At 31.5% G+C, this 20,591-nt stretch overlaps 1 protein-coding gene and 1 long non-coding RNA gene across 2 annotated transcripts; both read right to left on the bottom strand.

Annotated features, from left to right (window-relative positions):
• Positions 1–7,969: 7,969 nt before the first annotated feature.
• Positions 7,970–9,903, bottom strand: LOC112272990 (uncharacterized). The gene is made up of 3 exons (XR_012216123.2): positions 9,164–9,903; positions 8,739–8,986; positions 7,970–8,586 (listed from the first exon to the last, which is right to left on the bottom strand). It is a non-coding gene; the product is annotated as an uncharacterized LOC112272990 (long non-coding RNA).
• A 4,786-nt stretch (positions 9,904–14,689) lies between these two features.
• On the bottom strand, positions 14,690–19,307 carry LOC112273013 (uncharacterized). Its single transcript, XM_024501312.3, has 10 exons — positions 19,031–19,307; positions 18,340–18,484; positions 17,966–18,134; positions 17,450–17,708; positions 17,025–17,113; positions 16,499–16,681; positions 16,002–16,087; positions 15,687–15,771; positions 15,391–15,508; positions 14,690–15,240 (listed from the first exon to the last, which is right to left on the bottom strand). The coding sequence occupies exons 1-10, from the start codon at positions 19,302–19,304 to the stop codon at positions 15,206–15,208; spliced, it is 1,443 nt and encodes a 480-aa protein (XP_024357080.1). The 5' UTR covers positions 19,305–19,307; the 3' UTR covers positions 14,690–15,205.
• Between the last annotated feature and the right edge of the window lie 1,284 nt (positions 19,308–20,591).

The raw sequence follows: 20,591 nt of genomic DNA, 5'->3' as shown, positions 1-20,591 counted from the left end.
AAAAGATAAAAGAATATACAAATATAATGGAAGTGAGAAGATTTTTAGGAATATATATTTTCTATCATATATGGATACCTCACTTTGCACATATAATAGATCCATTGTATGAGTTATTAAGAAAGAATCAAAAATTTCAATAGAAAGAAGAACAATGGAAAGCTATGAAAAAATTAAAAAAAATTCTTTCTTCATCTCTAACTTTGAAGAAAGTAAATTATGAAGGTAGAAGGCCATTAGTATTAATAGTTGATGCAAGTTCAATTGGAATAGGTTGAGCAGTTGGACAAGATGATGAATAAGGGAATAGATATATAGTAAGATTTGGAAGAAATTTATTGAATTCCAAGCAAAGAATATATGTGTAAATCAAAAGAGAATTATGGAGTGTAGTAATAGCTATGAAAAATGAAAAAGACTAATTAATTGGAGTATGAGTAGTTATAGAAAGAGATTGTCTATCTTTGTTAGGTATGATTATAAGTTGTTCAACTCATGATATTTCTATGTTAAGGTGGATAGCATATATCAAATCTATGAATCTAAAATTTAAATATATTACAGAGAAAGAAAATTTGGTTGTAAATATGTTATCAAGATTAAGGTATAATGATAAAGAAGAGATGATTGATTTGGAAGATGATGTGGATACAAAATTTCATACTAATGCATTATCAAAAAAAAATATGTATGTTTGAATATACCATTGGAAATATTTTTAAGAGATTTATATGAAATTGAATGGAAAGATGTTGGAGAGTATTTGAGCATATTAAAGCAACAAAAAGTTTAGACAAATCAAGAATTTAAGAAAATCCATAAGAAAGCCTATGGATATTTTTTACATGATAGATATTTATGGAAGCATCCAAAAAGAGAGGAGAAGTACTACAAAAGATGATATGTGGTTTAGAAGCTCAACAAAGGATTATTAAAGAATTTCATGAAAATTTATGGGCAAGGCATCAAGGCATTTGGATAACATTTATTAAGTATATTCAAATATTCGACATCAAGATGGATTACATCCAGCATATCTTTTGACTTTATATTATAAGTGGGTGGTGGATTTAGTAGCAATGCCTATGAAACTTGGACAAATGAAGTATTTTGTACTTGCATAAGAAGATTTATCAAATATAGTTGAAAGACGAGTATTAAGAACAAAGGATATTAAAGATGTATGTTGATTTCTATTAGAAGAGGTTATTTGTCATTATGTTGTATTGAAAAAATCATGGCGGATAGGAGTGAATTGGATGCAAAGGAAGCACAAGAATTCTTTAGTAGAATAGGAATTAAACTTTTTTTAACAACAGTATATAATCCAAAAGGTAATAGTAAAAGTAAGCATGGATATTCACCTATTGTTAAGGCATTAGTAAAGGCATGAAATAGCAAAGTACATGGATGGCCTAGACTACTATCATTTATACTATGGATAGATCGTACAACTCATAGTTTAGTAATAATTTATATGCCTTTTGAATTAATATATGGGTAAAAACTAGTAATGCTAATAAAACATGTAGTACCTACATGGAATGTATTGCCTTGAAAGAATGATTTCAACAGAGAAGAACTTTTAGCATTACAGATTCAACAACTAAAAAGAAGACCTAACGATATTGAAGTAGCAATAGAAAATTGAAAGAAGCAAGGACAACATCAACTATGACCTAAGACAATTGAAGATGGTGATTGGATATTAATTTATGATAGTAGCTTAGACAATCAACATAGCACTACAAAGAAGTTTGCAAAGAGATGGTTTGGGCTTTATATTGTCAAAAGGACATACAACAATGGAATATATTTATTACAAGAACTTGATGGTACAAAATTGAAGGTACTCATACTAGGCAAATGAATCAAGTTATTTAAACAAAGAGTTGAAGACATTTGTTTTGATGAAGAAAAAATTCCAATACAAGATATTGAGATTGGAATAGAAGAGCATATTGAAGATCAAGAATTAGACCAAGATGAAGAACATTCTACATCAACATATTCAAGAAACATTGGTACATGTCAGAGGATGCACACATTTAGGAAAGGTAGATGTCATGATGTAACATGAATAATAGGTGAAAGAGTGTTGAAATTATTATAATGTAGGAGATCTTAGTTCAAAGTATTAGAAAAAATTATCTTAAAAATATAGTTAATAGTCAAAAGGGTAGTAAAACAAAAAAGGTACCAATGCTGCTTTTTTTAAAATTAACTTCTACTTACTTTGTAGGACCATAAATAAGGCAAAACAAAGTAGATTAGAAAAATAAATGATATAGGCATCTTTAGAAAGAAGTTAAGAGTAAATTCTAGCAAAATTTATTTAGAAAAATTAGATATTGATATCCAAAGAGGGCTAGTTATGAACTAGGATCAAAATCAGACCTTGAGGCACAAAACCAAGTCTCGACGACGACTCCGGGGTTCTTTTGTAGATTGGAGAGTGGAATTTGATAGCAGACTAAATAAGGTTTTTATGAGCATTAGCTTTAGGTGATTTGGATTCATAATGACTTTTTAAGAGCTTAACAAAGTCAAGTTTTTTTTTGGATGACTTGGATTTTGTGAAATAAAATAGGGTTGGCGTTTTGGATGATTTCAAGAATTTTGTAATAGATCTACAAGAAAAATTTTGGAGGTTAATGGTTATAGTTGTAATTAATATGTATTATAAATTTTAGCTTGATCTAATAATTGAATTGAAGGTTATTGAGGTTTAAGTAGGTCAAGGTCTTAGAAAGTAGAATTTTAGGTCCAATGAGGGTTTTTAAGATTTCTTGCAAACCATTAGTTGGATTGGAGTGAAATTTATAGGTGAAGATAGTAGACTTGTTTTTCTATGTATATAAAAAGTGTGAAATCAATTGAATTGTGAAAAGGAGAGATATTGGCTTTGGGAGATTGGCATCAAGGTTGGAGAAGTAGGCCGGCCAATACTCGAGTACGTTTTTGAGGTTATCGTCTATTTGGTAATTTTGATCCTTTTCAAATTTTTTGTGCTTGTTTTCAACTTAGTTTTTAAGAAGTGTGAAAATTTTGAGTTAAGATAAATAGTTTATTTATTAGTTATTGAGGTTTAAATCTATTGTAGAAATTAATAGGATTTGGTTCAGGGTTTAGAGTTTGGTTAGGATTTGATTTAGGATTAGGATTTGGTTAGGATTTGATTTAGGATTAGGATTTGATTAGGATTTGATTTAGGATTTAGAATTTGATTAGGATTTAATTTAGGATTAGGATTTGATTAGGATTTGATTTAGGATTAGGATTTGATTAGGATTTAATTTAGAATTAGGATTTGATTAGGATTTGATTTAGGATTAGGATTTGGTTAGGATTTGGTTTAGGATTTGGTTAGAATTTGGTTTAGGATTTTATTTGAGTATATTTAGGATTTAAGATTTAATTAATTTTTTGCCTAAATTTTGAATAAAATCTAATAGGATTTCAACTAGGATTAAATTAAGATTGAATTGAGATGTATTTGAGATATATTTGTAATCATTCTAATATTTCTTTAAGATTTCTTATTGTTTCTTTGTAATTCTTTTGAAGTTTTGCTGAATTTGAATAAAGTTTGTTTAGCATTGTTAGTGTTCAATTAGAATTAGGATTTTGTTGTAGTAATTTCCATTCTACCTTCCACAGCCAGGTATCCAAAGCATTTTTAAGCAAGACTTCATGTATTACGACACTGTACACGTAGAAGTCATAGATAGTCATCCATTATCTTTTGGAGATATTAGTCATGAAACACTTCCTTTAGATGTAGTAATAAATGATGATAATAGTTATTTAATTTTTAATATAATTAGATTTTCTTCTAATCCAGTCATTTTAGGTTTATCGTGGCTAGAAAAGTATAATTTTGTGATAGATTGGATTTCTTATAAACTTGAGTTTTCTTCAAACATCACTAAGAGTTTTTTCTATTCCAGTAGAAAGCCATGATTTTAGTGTAGCCAAACCTATACTTATAGGTACAAAAGCTTTTTTGCATGCTACAAAAAAAAAAAGATTATCTTTTGTTATTTATGCCACAATCATTTTCAATGATGGAAAAATTTTAAGTAAAATTTCAAGTCAATATCAAAATTTTCAAGTTTTTTTGAGAAGAATAATATAAATATTCTCTCAAAGAATTGTTCATATAATTACTCAATTGATCTTAAAAAAAAGAACTCAATTGTCATTTGATCCAATTTATACTTTATCACAAAATAAGTTGGCTGAGCTCAAAAAATACATTGATAAGAACTTGGCGAAGAATTTCATATGCCATTCAAAATCTCTTGCAAGAGCTCCTATCTTATTTGTAAAAAAAAAAAAAAAAAAAAAAAAAAAAAAAAAATGATCATTATGAATGTATGTAGATTATCAAGGATTCAATAAGATTATCATCAAGAATAGATATCTTCTACTTATGATATCTAGACTTCTTGATCAATTAAATGAAGCTAAGATCTATAAAAAAAAAAATAGATCTATGAGGAGTGTACAATTTGGTTTGCATCAAAAAAAAAAAAAAAAAAAAAAAAAAAAAGATAAATAGAAGACTACATTTCAAACAAGGTATGGACACTTGGAATATAATGTCATGCCTTTTGGACTCACAAATGCACCAACTACTTTTCAAAATCTTATGAATGATATTTTTTGTGAATTTCTAAATGATTTTGTTGTCTGTTATTTAGATGATATTTTAATCTATTCTAAGAATATAAAAGAATATGAAGTTCATATTTGTTTTGTATTACAAAAACTTAGAGATGCAAAATTATATGCCAGAATGGAAAAGTATGTATTCTATACTACTCAAGTTGGCTTCTTAGGATACATCATTTCAAAAAATGGTCTAATCATAGATCCTAAAAAAATTCATACAATCATAAATTAGAAGATTTCAAAAATAATAAGAGATGTACAATATTTTTTGGAATTTGCCAATTACTATTGGATCTTCATCAAGAACTTTTTTTAAGTTGCATTGCCACTTACATGCTTAACTTGTAAAGACAAGCTTAAATGGAGTAAAGATACAGAAGCATTATTTAAAGCTTTGAAGAAAGCTTTTACTTCTACACTAATCTTACATCGCATCGACTTTTTTAAAGCATTTTTTATAGAGACAAATGCATCTGACTTTTCCTTGGGTGCAATCTTGTCACAAATAGGAGTAGATGACAAACTTCATCCAATAGCTTTTCTTTGAAGAAAATTTTCAATAGCCAAGATTAATTATGACATCCACAACAAGGAACTTCTTGTAATTGTAGATTCTTTTCAAGAATGGCATTATTATTTAGAAGGCACTTCAAATCCAATCATCGTGTATACAGATCATAAGAACCTTTAGTATTTCATGTCAATACTTATTTTAAATCATCGTCAAGCTCATTGGAGAATGTCTTTATCAAGATCTAAGTTCAATATCACTTATCGACTAAGAAAATAATAAGGTTTATTTGATGTCCTTTCTAGATATTTTTATCTCATATCAAAAGAAAGAGAAGTGGCTTTTGATCAACAAAAGATAATTTTACTAAAACCAAAATAATTTCATCTCCAAGCAATGAAATCAACATTAACTGTTGATTTGACTTTTTTCAAGCAGATTTAAATAAGTGTGTCCTCAAACCCTCTTGTTCATGATATTAAAAATAATTCTTCTAAGTCTCAAGATACTTTCAAGTTTGAGTTTAAGAGAATATATTCTATTTTAAAGGATGCTTATATATTCTAGAAAGAGAAGCATAATTACTTCCTCTTGAAACTCATTTTAATTTCCCTCTAGTAGGATATTTTGGATATAATAAGATTTTAGAGCTTATATCCAAAGATTTTTGGTGGCCTCAAATGTGGAAGGCTCTTAAAGAATTTGTATAGACATGTGATGTTTGTTCAAGATCAAAAACTCTTCATCATTGACCTTATGGATTCTTCCAACCATTATCTATACCAAAACAACCATGGATTTCTGTCTTTGTAGATTTTATCACGCATCTTTTAATTTCAAGTTCATATGATTCTATATTTGTGATTGTAGATTGTTTCACTAAGATGGCACATTTTGTACCATGTACAAAATCTATTAAAGGTGAATAAATAGCTAAACTCTTCTTTGACAACATCTATTGCTATCATGGATTACCAAAGGATATTATATCAAACAGAGAAATTCAATTTTTATCAAGATTTTGGAGAATTCTTTTTATGATATTGAAAGTGGATATAAAACTATCTTTGGCTTTCTACCCTCAAACTAATGGATAAACAAAATAGATAAATTAAATTTTAGAGTAGTATTTGAGGTATATCATTAACTATCAATAAGATGATTGGACAACTCTTTTGCCATTGGTAAAGTTTGCTTACAATAATTCAGTACATTTTTTTACAAAACAAACACCTTTTTTTGCAATTATGATTATCATCTATGATTTGATATTTTTGACTTTTCAAAAGTTGATAATCATGTGGTGAAAGATGTGACAAATTGATTATTAGAGCTACATGTAATAATGAAGGCACAATTAAAAGAAGCTCAAGAACAACAAAAAGTTAATACAGATATCTATCGCAAGGAACAACCTCAATTCTACATATGGGATAAAGTATGATTACTTTGTCATAATATTAATACTATTTATCTTTGTGATAAGCTCAATTATTATAGGTTTAGACCATTTTCTATTTGTGAACAGATCAATCCAATTGCTTATCAGTTACCTCTACCAAAGTCTATGAAAATCCATCATATATTTTATGTGTCTTTATTTAAGTCATATAAGACAATAGTTATACAAGGAAGGAGACAAATGCCACCACCTCCTATAGAAATAGATAATAATGAAGAATTTGATGTGGAAGAAGTCTTAGATTTAAGGCGGCACAAAAATAGGTTAGAATATTTAGTACATTAGCATGGATATGACATTAATGAATGTACATGGGAGCCATCCAAGAATCTAGTAAATGCACTAGTCAAAGTTAAACCTTTTCATCAATGAAATCCATCAAAACCAAGATGAAGAGTTAAGAAATTCTTTGCTATAAAGCAAAACAAGTCCAATGGAGATTTCATTTTATCTTGTATTATTGTTTCTTTGGATTTTTTAGTACTTAGGAGATGGAGAACTAAGAACCAGTAGATTCAATTCAAGAGCTATCATTTCATGAGCTATCAAACGAGACATTGCAACTATTACAACCTTTGAGATGGCAAAATCGAGATGAAGACTCTCAAGAATGACATATTCTTCTTCAAATACACGGCAACACGTGTTTGGTACCACAATCTTAGAAGGAAATTGCAGTGTTTAATGATACTTTTGGAGGTAGGAACCACTCCCAATGGTATTACTAATATTTTGTTTGAAATAAAAAAATGTTAAAAAATTAAAGAAATTTTTTTTTCTCTACAAAAATAAGGATTTGCGATGGACTATAGTAGACAGCAACAAGGTGCGGCAGCTTAACAATAGGATGTAATAGATGGTAGTAGGGTATGGCAGTCAATGGTAAGGTGTGGTAGTTTGGCGACAATGTGCGGGAGTCAGTAATAGGATATTGTACATGGCAACAGAGTGCAATAGTTGGTAGTAGGGTGTAGCAATTCGGTGACAATGTACCGTAGTCAGTGGCAAGATGTGGCAGTTCGATAGTAGTGTGTAATAGTTAGTGGTAGAATGTGATGCAATACAAGCAATAGCAGCAGCACAGCATCAGAATTGGATACAACACAATAGCAACATAACAGTAGGATAGGGTACAATAGAACAGCAATACAACAATAGGATAGGATGCAGTACAATAGCAACTCAACAATACAACAAGTTAGAAAAAAAATGAAGAAAAAGTAAAAGATAAAGTGCACATAAGTTTTTAAGAAACAAGATTAGTACATAAGAGCAATTGTGTTGATAACATGTTGAAAATATTTGAAGAGACACAAGAGTAGTTAGAAGTAATGTGCACAAATACACACACACATTAGAGAGAGTATATTGATGTGATTATTTCTCATATACAAAGAGAAGAGAAGAAAATAAACAGTTTCTCCCCACTACATTCCAAAAATTGTAGCTAAAGTTTACAACAGTTTTACTATAAACTAAAGTAAATATTATGGAGAGCACTGGCTACATTTAATGCTCTCAACAATTGCAACAACATTTTTGCTATTGAGTGATCACTGGAATTCAGGATTGATATGAATAGAGAAAGCTAGAACTGCTAACTGTTTGTCAAGTGTGACGTTCGAGCAGAATGTGCAAGAATGTGAGCAGCTCATGAATATTGTCTGAAAACATGTGTCTTATTATCTGATGCTCAGAAGTTGAGTGGTCTTATTTTCCGCTGCATGGAGCTTGTACAGTCAGTGAATGATTTGACGTTCATTTTCTATCGTTTTGTACATTAAAGCGTAATGATTTCGATTGAGTAATGCCAAGGTCTATCAACTTGAAGATTTATGCTCTTGGTGGGAAATCTTATGAATAAGCCTGGACTACCGACGGTTTCCCCAGGGGTTCCACTTTGTTGATTGCTTCGCCATTTCTTGTGTGTTTGTAACTGAAAAGAACCAAAGCAAAAATGAAATTGCCACAAGCAATGCGACTAGTGTTCAGTGATAATGTTTCTTGTTATGAATTCACAGCTTTCTTCATGATAGAGTCGTCTGATCTATCAAAGTTGCAGAGAGTAATGAAGTAGAAGAAGGAGACCTTTTCAGCAACTTTCATGAAGGAGAAAATGGTCGAGCTGCTGGGCAAGCCAAGTAATTCCTTCGGTGGCGTGCAACGGAGACGAATGTCTTGGAGTTCTTCTTGTTCCTCATTTAGTGCGTTTCCACTCCATGGAGCCTACTTTGCTAGTGTCCACATACCACTGGTGAAAGAATTCCCCATGCGGTATATTGCTGCAGCCCAAGGAACCGGAACAAGCACGTGACCAGAACCAAGGAAAAGCAGAGCTGGGTAGTAAGGTAATACATGAAGGAGACGGGAATGAGAGTCAGAGAACGCTTCGCAGCTTTGTGTTCAAGATATGACACCACTCGGACGCATACACATACTAGCAAAATTCCAAGGAGAACTTGAATGAGCTCGAAGAGAGAAAGAAGCATCGCAGCAGCGGATTCCAACTTCACCTTCAACATGCTGATCTGAAGGTCACAACTCCAGCGCAGGTGAAAATGATTTACGCTCCTCTTTGATCTCAACTTGAAGCAAGGAGTTGGAGGTTTTGGAACACAAAAGACAAGAATGAAAAGAGAAATCGGTCGAAGAAGGAAACTTCACCATTTACGCTATTTGCGAAAGATCGGTGGCAATATAACATAGTGCACGACGGATTGATATGAGGCACGATGCTCAGCACGGAACACACATAGCAAATCAATGGAGTAGTGCCTGTATGTAGCTATGAGGACAAGGCGTGTATGGTGATGTGTGCAGCTAGACTTAGACTTGTCCAACCTGTCAACAAGTAACAGTGTGCGCACAAACATAAGAGCCTGAGACAAGGCGTTGACAGCATTTGAAAGCTTCGACAAGACTCTAAACTCTCGATGTGAGCTAGACGCACAGGATTGTTATACCAACAATTTTTTAAGCTACGAAACTAAGACCCATCAGCATAACAGTTCTGTGCGATTCCTAGGCTTCGCAGTCCACTATTTTGAAGATCTAGAAATGATCGAGTAAGTAATAGCTACTAGAGTATGAAGCATTCCCAGTACTAGCAAAAGAGATTTGTGAAGCGTGTGTGACGTGTGTAGGCTCAAATTATGTTCTGAAACCATGCGCCTCACTTCGACCAACTTCCACCTCATTTCTAAAGTTGCTTCCACCGAAGGACCCTGTTTCAGCGGCGCAGCATTGCACAATCATGTAGAGTTGTGAAGAGAACGACAGTTTCACAGCATTTACACGTCATCTCATCACCAAGAGGTCAGAGACTCTTTTGGATGCATTTGATACTAGTCCAACAGATCTGTCAGAATAACCCTAAACAACTAGAATTATTTGACATGGGCGCATGCAGCTATAGCCCTCCATGTCGAGAATTTACTCAGAACTGGGGGGTGGGGCCTGGTATGATTCCCAGAAGAGGACTAGCCATACCCAAAAGACCTTGCTTGAATAATAGATGGACGTAGTGAGCGTTTAAGAATTTCAATCTGCTCTCCAATCATTCACAAGGATTTTACAGAGAAACAGCATCGCTCTCAGTATTACTGGTAATCTCCACTAGACTGACACATCTGCACATCTGGATGGATTAGCTCCACACGCGTTGTCCGAAAACCCAACCCAACAGTCCAACAACCAGTGCAACGGAAGACTTGCAAAAAAAAGAAGGTTTGCATTAAATTCCAATGTGTCCAATTTGAGATTGCATTGATGGTTGCATGCTCTGTGCCAGCTCATGAAGTAGTGATGAGCCACGACGAAGCCGAGGAATCAAACAGCTACTTGTGTGATGGGATTTGTGAGAAACAAATTAGATATATATATATATATATATATATATTATGATGTTAGGGGCACTTTATATCTGGAAGTTCACTATGAAAGGTCATGGTTCAAAAGTTTTGCAAAGCTCTCTTCCTTGGTATAAAAATTACTTCTTTGTAAGGTTTGACTTTTGGATATAGCATAAAGTGAGAAGAGGCAATGAAATGGATCAAATCATTCTTTTATTAAAAATCTAAATGTATTAGTTCATATTTTTATTTAAATAATAATGAAAATTATTATTATTATTATTATTATTATTAGTTACTTTGAGCATTTTCTAATGAAGCTTCTTAATTTTCTCTAAATACTACTTCTTTGAGATAAACACAATGGAAATTCTAGGAAACAACACTATTTATACCATGCTAGAAAAAAATGCATTCTATCTCATCGTTTTCTTCTTAGATCCTTTGGACTTAGTTTTTCTAAATATAAAGCTAACTTAAAGACACATCTTGATTTCAATCAATCAAGCAATTTAAAAATTAAGACCTCTCACCTTGTGTCTTTATTATAAAGTATAGTTTAGATTAATTTCTTTTATTATATTAAACTTAAAAGAACAAGTGCAATTGATTGTAGAAAAAATAAACTAAGGAGTGTTTCTTTCAAATTGCCTTTTGTTTATTCCAAATATGTAAAAAGTATTAAAAACTGGTATAAATTATTATTAGATTTGCAAAAAAATGATTTTATATTTTATACTTATACTAACTAGTAAAAAATAAAAATAAAAAATAAAAATAAAAAAATAAAAAATGATTGCAATATTAAATAACAAGCCATCAAATGGATTTATATGCAAAAGAATTGGATTAATATCATAAAACTTAAAGAGCTTATGTTCAATATTAAAAAAATAGAAATAGTTGATATACTTGATTAAACTAAGTGATACAAAAAGATGTGTTGATAGATGTTACTTTATCTATATTTAATTCTTATTATTCTTAAATTATATCTATAAAAATTTACTAAATAATTGAGGTTTTCCTAAAATTATATAAATAGTAATTATTATATTATTTTTAAAATAGTAGATTATATATAATATAAATTTTTTTTAAATAAAAATATATTTCCAACTAATATTCTAAGCATGCACATTTTAAAGAGTTTGTCTAAGAAATTATGCACTTAATATTTTTATTATTAAAATAAAAAAAAGTCTCTAATACTACAAATAGGCTAAAATAGAGACTTATAATAAATCTACAAACATGGATTTTGTACAAACAAAAAATAAATAAGTTACATTACAATTTGATCATAAGTAGAATAGAATTTGAATATAGATTTTTTGTGTGAAGAATATATATATTAAAGATAAACATATAGAATATTATAATGAGAGAATAGATTGAGGAAAAAAATTAGGCTGATATTTAACTCAACTAAGCTATGTTACATATTTTAGATGAATTTTGTATACAACCAATTTAAGTTCACCATTTCTAAAGTAGATTCTAAAGTAGATTCTAAAATACACAACCGACCATGAAAACATATGAAGCACATGAGCTTCTACTTAAAAACTAATATAAATAAATAAGAATAAAGTCCATCAAGTATAAGAAAATGTGTTGTATATTGCATCTTTTTAGAATACAAAGTTTAAAAAGCACCCTTACACATTTATACATTACATATATCAATGCTAAATATTTGCTTTAAAGCCAAATAACTCAAGATTAAAACTTAAAATATTATTAGTTTTATTATACTGATAATAATTAATTATAAATATTTTATCTTAAATTAATCTATTGACACTATATATTAATCTATTGATGGTACAAAAAACCCCATATGATCTATTAAGTATTTACATGATTTTGCTTATTTATTCTACAAGTGTGTTTTTGGCAACTTCTACATCAAAAGAATTAAACAAAATCATAAAGATTTTAACATCTTCTAAAAAATAATAAATAAAATAAATAAATAAAATTGTTATTAATCAAAAATAAGAATAAAATTTGTAATGCATATAAAAATAAAAAGGTTTATTAATATCTTATTTATAATCTTAAAATTAAAAAACTTAAACTTTCAAATTTCAAATTTAAATAAAAGAAATTAAACTTAGAAGGTTGATTTATGTTCTTGTAGGCAATAGGATACAATCTCTTGAATAAGTCTTTATTACAACTAATTGCAATAACATCTTTGAATATGTCAAATGCATGTTGAACTTGTATTTAAAAATTTTGAAACAAAAAAATGTAATATGGAATATCAGGACTTATTTGAGATTTGGCAACAATTCATAGATTTCTAAAGTGACATGACATGTGAGATTGTGCCTACTTAGAAATATGAGAGGGTCAAAAGCTTATCATAATAATAACTTAGCTTCATAAAGCATTGAAGAAATTATGTACTATAATGATTGTAAAAGGGATTTCTTATACAATCTATTTTTGTTATGAATAAAATATTATGAATAATGTATTATATATATATATATATATATATATACTTATACTTATGCTTCAAAAAATATCTCTAATAAGTGCCTTGCTAATTTTGATTAATTGATTAGGATCCTAGATTAAGAGGATTATGCCTAGCCTATAGAGAGGTTAAAGATTTGCATAATTTGCAGCCTTATTCAATTTAATACCATACCTATTGACTAGGCACATTCTACCTATTTCACCCAATTAACTCATGGGATTTGAATTGAGCAAATTCCACCCAACTTCTCTATCTAACCAATAAATAAAGATTAGATACAATCAATAGTAGTGATTGTTGCGATAAGCATCAAATTTAGAAATTGCATCAAGAATGTATATATTTGTTGAAAAATACAATTCAAACATTTACTTTTAAATTATCTTATTGATTTCAATAGCCATCAAATTACATGGTATTATTATTGGCCACATATTACTTTTATTTGGTAATTTTAGTAATAAAATATAAAATAATAAAAATCTTTTATATTCTAATATTATTTTATAATTATATAAAAAAACAAAATTTAAAAATATTATAATCATTTAATGATATATATACATATATATATATATATATATATATATACTTACTTATTTAAAATAAATTTTGATGTGATACTTCTTGAAATTATAGATAAAATGCATACATTTTGGTCCCTCCCCCCTCCTTTTTAAGATATTTTGGTACCCTCTTTCAAACTCATTGATTCATTATCCTAAAGAAATTTCCAAACTCACTTGGATTGAGCTTCCAATACCCAAGTTAAAAATACCATGGAGAATATCAAAATATCTAAGAGAGGAGGGAGTGTACCAAAATATTTGAGCTTTATAAGCATTATAGTATTTTGAAAAAAATACTTTGTTATATTTAATGTTTTATTTTAAATTTTAAATTACTAGTTTGATCATAACTACATATATAAAATGACAATTTATTTTTTGTTAGATCAGAAATCTAAGTTTATAAATGTAGTTGTTAATATTTTAGAAAGGAAGTTGGTATTAAATTGTGATTTAACTTAGTATTTTATTTTGAATTAATCTAAAAATAAAATAAAATAAACTAATATATATATATATATATATATATATATTATTAGATGTAAAAAATTATCATATATACATATGTACACACACATAAAAAATATATAGTCACAAACATTGGATTTTTTATATTACATTAATTAAATACATAATATTTTTAACCTAAGAAGATAGTCATATTTTTTGTTTGAAACTAATTACAAAAGATATACATATAAAATTTGACCCCGAAGGAGTCACAAGAGAATATGAGTACAAAGAAGTAAAATTGAATTTTATTTTTATATATATATATATATATATATATATATATAGAGAGAGAGAGAGAGAGAGAGAGAGAGAGAGAATTGAATGAGGCATTTGACCCTCTGTATGCAATGGCACAAGTGTTACCAAGAAGTTGACACGACAAAGTCACCTAGGTGGCCACCCCAAAGTAACCGTCCACAATGGAATGAAAATACAGCAAGCCTTCAAGCCATTGAGCAATTTGAAACCTTGAAGACGATATAAGCTTTGAGACAAAAACATCGTCCGATTTGCAGCCTCTCAATAGGGCGATGCTGCTTTCAGAGCCTCGCATGGTAGTTACCGAAAATTTATGGATAGAGATGTGTCAAAATACAAGTAAAACATCAGGGGTTAAGTAAAAGGAAATCATCAAGGCTTGAACTTCTTTCCTGTCTTGTTCATTCTCAAACTTACAAGTGAGTACACGGTAACAATGTTCAATGCGGTTCTTCTCGCATCTGACCCACTTGGAGTAGGGGCCAACAAAAGTTAAAGCTCTTATACACGAATGATATCTAGAAATTTAATTTATTTGGAATTCAAAATTGAAACTAAAACAACACTAAAGTGTGAAGCTTCCCCTGGGGCAGTAATCCGAGCTTTCAGAATCCTGGTCAGGATGTGGCCACTGATGCTTTTGAAACCATATGCACTGGTCATCCGTCTGTTTGAAACGAGGAGTCGATCAAAAGCCTTGGAGTGAAATAAGCAAATGAGACACTCCGAGGTCTCTGTTTTCGCTCGAATCTTATCTCAGAGCATAGGTAGCATTTACACGATTGATGGGCAAAACTGAGGCGGCATAATTTCACCAAAGTCAAAACTTCGTCACTAAAAATGGTCAATCTGTTATAAACAAAGTGGGTATTATACATCTGAGCGATGCCTCCAGTTCAGGTTGTCTGCACCAATAGACAAAACCAGTACTTTTAATACAGAGGTAATAGAAATTCACAATATGCAGACCAGAATCCACATCTAAGCCTAGAGTTTTCATGCGGAAGTTAAATCGGGACAAAATATTTACACTTTTGGAGGCAATGGATGTGTACCATAGGAAGAGGCTGGTCGCAGCTGTGCAATTTGACGAATGCAAGCAGCACCTGACATAAGGCCCAGAATAGCAATGCTGAAGACAGTACTGTTCTCGAACTTCGTTGACGAGACTCCCTGAAACATCGTACAAGTTAGCAGAAAGGATAATTAGAGAATGCAAAACACTAATTGTGTACTTTTTAATTAAGCACATAGCGACTCATAGTTCATAATTTCGCAGCATGACGTTGCTACAAATACTGTCCAAGGACTGACATTTCCCAAAGACATGTTCAGTAAGAGGATTACTTACTCTAATCAAAATTAGCAGCAGAATTGCACTAACAGGTGCTCGAAACAGACTTAGCATTGTAGCACGTCGGTCATTTTGGATGTAGCTGCGCGCAGAAACACCAGCTTAATACTTCAGAAGGTGACTTGAGACAATGAACATTGCTGTTGATCAAAAAACCCATATCAACAAATATTTGACTTTGAAATCCTCTGGGGGACGTAATCTCTTGATTTCAAGCAACACGTCCACATCATAATTAAACATGACGGTCAGATACGCAAAACAGAGAATTATGCACGCATCATGGAATTATAGGTATTTGCGGAGACTTACATGCTTCGAAGTCTAGCCAAGGATGGCCAGGCAATGCCAACACAGATATGGAATACGCTAAAGCAAGTCACCAGCACAGGAATATCCTGCAATCACAAACCGTATACTGAACTTAAATGTGGCACTCGTAAAATTGGTGTCATCAAATGTTTTATAACCCTACGAGAGCAGCAACCAACTAAAGCCAGGTAAACCAGTAGAAGCACCAGCAAAACTAAGACCTTCCTACACGTTCCTCGATCGTTCTAGGTTGACAAGAAACCCAACCTTAAACAAAATTTAGACGGCTTTCAGAGCTATTTACTACCAATTAAACATCTGTAGACAACAGATCATGTCTACAATCTACGATCCAGAACCATATCAAGCATATTTGTACACTAAGTACTCTTAGATAGCAGGTACTTTACCAGATTAACATACTTGACCTTACACACACTAGTTAGCAACCCTGTAAGATATGAAACGTATAATCCCGTTCAAGTGAAGAACAGTACCTGATAATCATAAGCTGGCAAGATCAAAGATGCACCCGCAACAAAGAGGACATAAGGGACATATATTTCAGGTATGACATTATAAGGGCCACAAAGGAAAGATGCTGCAATTGAACTCCCAAGCATCATAGAGCCCATCAAACAGGCATAAATAAGGCCAGTCTGAACCTCCCGCCCGTCTGCCTGACAAATTACAAAATAGGAAACATGAGACCATTAACTTATTAACTTCTAATAAACAAAAGGTAAAACGTTTTCAAACACTACGAGGTCAAAAGGGCGGGCATGGAGCAGCTTGAACCCTAAGGCACCAAAGCCTACAATGCACACATATGAGGCTAACGGAGGCTAGAAACCGACCAATACCAAAAAAATATTTGTCAGCAAGCATCTGCTTTTTGTTAGTGTAAAGTGCAGTTGTGATGAACCCTTTAGAAGAAGCCACAGTGCCAGATGAAAAATTTAGTACAGAGACATTGAATTGATGTTCTATCTAACAAAAAGCGCTAGTAGACGTAAAACTAACCACAAGGGTGGGAGTCCACAGCAGCCAAAACACAGCAATGGACAGGTCAAAGCCAGCTTGCGTCAAACCCAGCAAAGCAATCCTCTTATCTGCAGAGCATCACATTCCAAATTGTGATCAGATGTTTTTTAAAATATATATTACAGCTCTCCACACTTCAAAATTTTGCCTTTCAAAGCAATACATGTATTTACTAACAAGAATTATATATACACTACGAGATATAATCATTTTTCAAAATATAATTATATAGAAACGGGTAGTAACTACACTGACCAAAGGTCTTCCATTCGAACAAAAATGGACAACATCGTCCAACAAAACAATGACAATAAACTTATGAGGTTTATCTTTGACGAAAAGAACTAATGACCTATTCTGGTATTCCATTGAGCTGAAAATTACCATAAAATTAGGAGACTCACCACGAAGGGCCTGGATTCCGTTCAATAGTGGTTTGGATAGACCACCATAAAGAGTCCCCACGTTTTCATTCCATCCAAATATGATAGTGAGCAAACACAAGAATGTCACGAAACCAGCTACAACAGAGGGAGCCCTTGCACTAAGCGCTTGCTGTTCCATCAGAACATTTGCGATTGCTCCACTGCTTATACCGACAATGCCAGAGGCGAAAGCCATCATCCAGAATGTCTCACTCAACAATTCCTGCTTGAAGCCCACCTGCAGTTGCAAGAATACAATATTTGAATCAGGGTGTCTGAACAAAAGCTGAATTTAACAACAAAGAATACAACGTTCTGACTACGAAACCCTTTGAAAAGCATCTCCACCCTAAGGAAAGTTACGATATATTAAGAGTTGACATTACACTCTTGAGCTGTGTGTCAAGCTTCTGATCAAACAGTTTCAAACAAGGATCAAGAATGATTCAGATGTTTCCAGAACGCACAAGATATTCTTATCTCCATCGAATTTACCTTTTCATGTTCCGTTGTCATCCACGCTTCAAAAACAGAGAAGTACAAGGAGCTTGCTAATCCCAAACAAACATGACCAACGCTCAACACCTCGTAGTTGCTGGATAACTTTGCTAAGCAACCTAGAGCTTGAAGAATGCAATAAAGAATAGAAGCCCGCTTCCGACCCCTAAGCACGCAGCACCAAGTCAAAAACGATGTCAGCTTCATTTCATGCTTAGCCAATTAGATCCAATTCTTTCTCATGTAGTATCAGTTCTAAAGTCTCAGTAGTATTATTCAATTCTTGGCTAAGTATTAAGGCGTTAAACCTCACAAAACTGATATCGTAAACTACAAAAGCTAGAATACTGCTTCATAATTTCAATTCTTACAGGGAATCGGATGAAATTCCAAGAAATGTGCCTAAAAATAAGGAACTGCCATGTCCAACTGCAAGCAACGTCATCATCTCTGCTGTTGATAATCCATAGCTTTGATACAGCGCTTGCCAATGCACCTGAAGCAATCCGTCTGCCACTGGCATTACAACATACAAACACCCCATTGCAGTGAGTCAGAAAACTCCAATCCGCTGCAACATCCAAAGGCCACCTTGATACTATTTCAAACACTGATTTCTTCAGTAGGAAGTACCCTGCTATGCCTTGAAAAAAATAAATTATAATGACTAAGTGGTAAATTAGATCAGAATCGCGTAACAGGAATTCAGAAGGAAAAATATTTAACACAGAAAAGAGCAAAAGTGAGATTTTGATTAAAAAAATTGTTCAGAAAAACACTAGTGAACCATTCCGCCTATCATTTCCAAAATTTACCGAATACTAGAAGAAAATGTCAGCGGGATGTTGTTAGTCCACAGCCGTGATTACGAAATTCAAAGATAGATTCAGATTCGCAATTAATCGGAATCTCCGACTACAGTTAAGATTCGACCAAAATCTCTCATCGTCAGATCTGGGAGACAAGAATCCACCTGTTAAAAAAAAAACAAAACAAAACAAAACAAAAAAACAAATTGCAGAGCTAACATTCATCTCACATCAAAGGAAATGCAGATCTTACACGAGGCAAGGAGGAAGACGCAGAGGAAGAGACAGTGGAAAGCGGCGAACTGCGCGGTGAAGCGACCAAGCGCTGGAACCCTGTCGAGGAAAGGCGACTTCCCTTTGATCCAGACGCGGCTACACAGCACCGACATGCAAGCAAAAATCTGGAAAACGTACAGCCAGCGGGGGCCGTCCCAGACTTCCTCCTCCATAGCCGCTACGAGTAATGGTGAAAGGGAGTGTTGCGAGAGAGAGAGAGAGAGCGGAGAGCTTGGATCACACCATAGCATTGAGGAGGCCTTGTTTATTTGAGCCCCGCGCGGCACAGCCCCCTGTTACTTACTACTACTCCCCTGCTTGAATCTGAACAAACCCGCGTTTACCGTGGCCCCCTCCCAGCGTTTCCGCGCTACTCCGCGACCGGTATAACTGAACTGCACTGCTATTATTCGTTTTGTCTGTTCGACTACTACCATAAATAATAAATAATTTCGGTAATATCATTTTAATATTTCAAATATGTTAAAATTTTATTATTATATTTTTCTTACTTAAATATTTATTCTTAAAAAAGCCTTATCTTGTTATTTTAGAGAGTTGATAACGAGATATGAAGCTTTAACCAAGGTGTATATATATATATATATATACATACACATACTCACCAGTTATTAAAAAATAATAATAATAATTAATATTTAATTAATGGTAAAATTCTATATTATTTAACTAGTATTTGATTAATATTATCTTTAAAATGTATTCTAAATATGTCTTTCATACATAACTGATAATCAGAAGATAAAATTCAAATTTTATAAATTGATAGTAAAGTTGTTTTTGATTCTCATTGAAATTTATTATTAAATTGATGGAATATTAAATTATTAATTCTCTTAATGAATATTTATTTTTAAAATTAAAAATTAAAAAAATCCAATTAGCCAAAATAAAAACTGAATCTATCTTGTTTTTGTACCTTATTATACTCAATGGCAGCAATTATTGCAAGCACCTTTAGTTGGAAATTTCTAGTTGAATTTGTTTCTTGTCAATATTTTATATTACAATTAAATAGAGGAATTTTAATTTCTGTTATATATATATATATATATATATATATATAACAATAAAAAAACAAGAGTACAAAATGTTTGATTAAAAATTAAAATCAACACGTAAAATTATAAAAAATTATAAATCGAATGCTAATATTTCTTTAATTGGTATCTACCAACATTAAACAAGTCAATCATATACTCTAATTGTTTTTAGTTCTTTCAAGAAAAAATCCATATGTATATATGTGTATACATATATATATTTATAATTTATTTATTTTTTTATTAAAAAATATTTTATTGTATGCTCATTATTTAATCAATGTAATTGGTTTTATTTTTTGTGGTTACAAAAGACTACATCTATAACAAAAGAAACATTGAATAAAACTAAATTAAAATAAATGAATTTGTTTTAGTAGATGTCACCTTATGAATATTTAATTATAATTCATTTTGGTACTTTAATGATATTTTAAAATTACAACAAATGTGCTAATAAAATAATAAATTCTA

Source organism: Physcomitrium patens, chromosome 20 (genome assembly GCF_059467195.1).
Source record: "Physcomitrium patens ecotype Gransden chromosome 20, ASM5946719v1, whole genome shotgun sequence".
Classification (NCBI taxonomy): domain Eukaryota; kingdom Viridiplantae; phylum Streptophyta; class Bryopsida; order Funariales; family Funariaceae; genus Physcomitrium; species Physcomitrium patens.
Note: the sequence above shows the minus strand (reverse complement) of the source record. Positions and strands in the feature narration are given on the sequence as shown.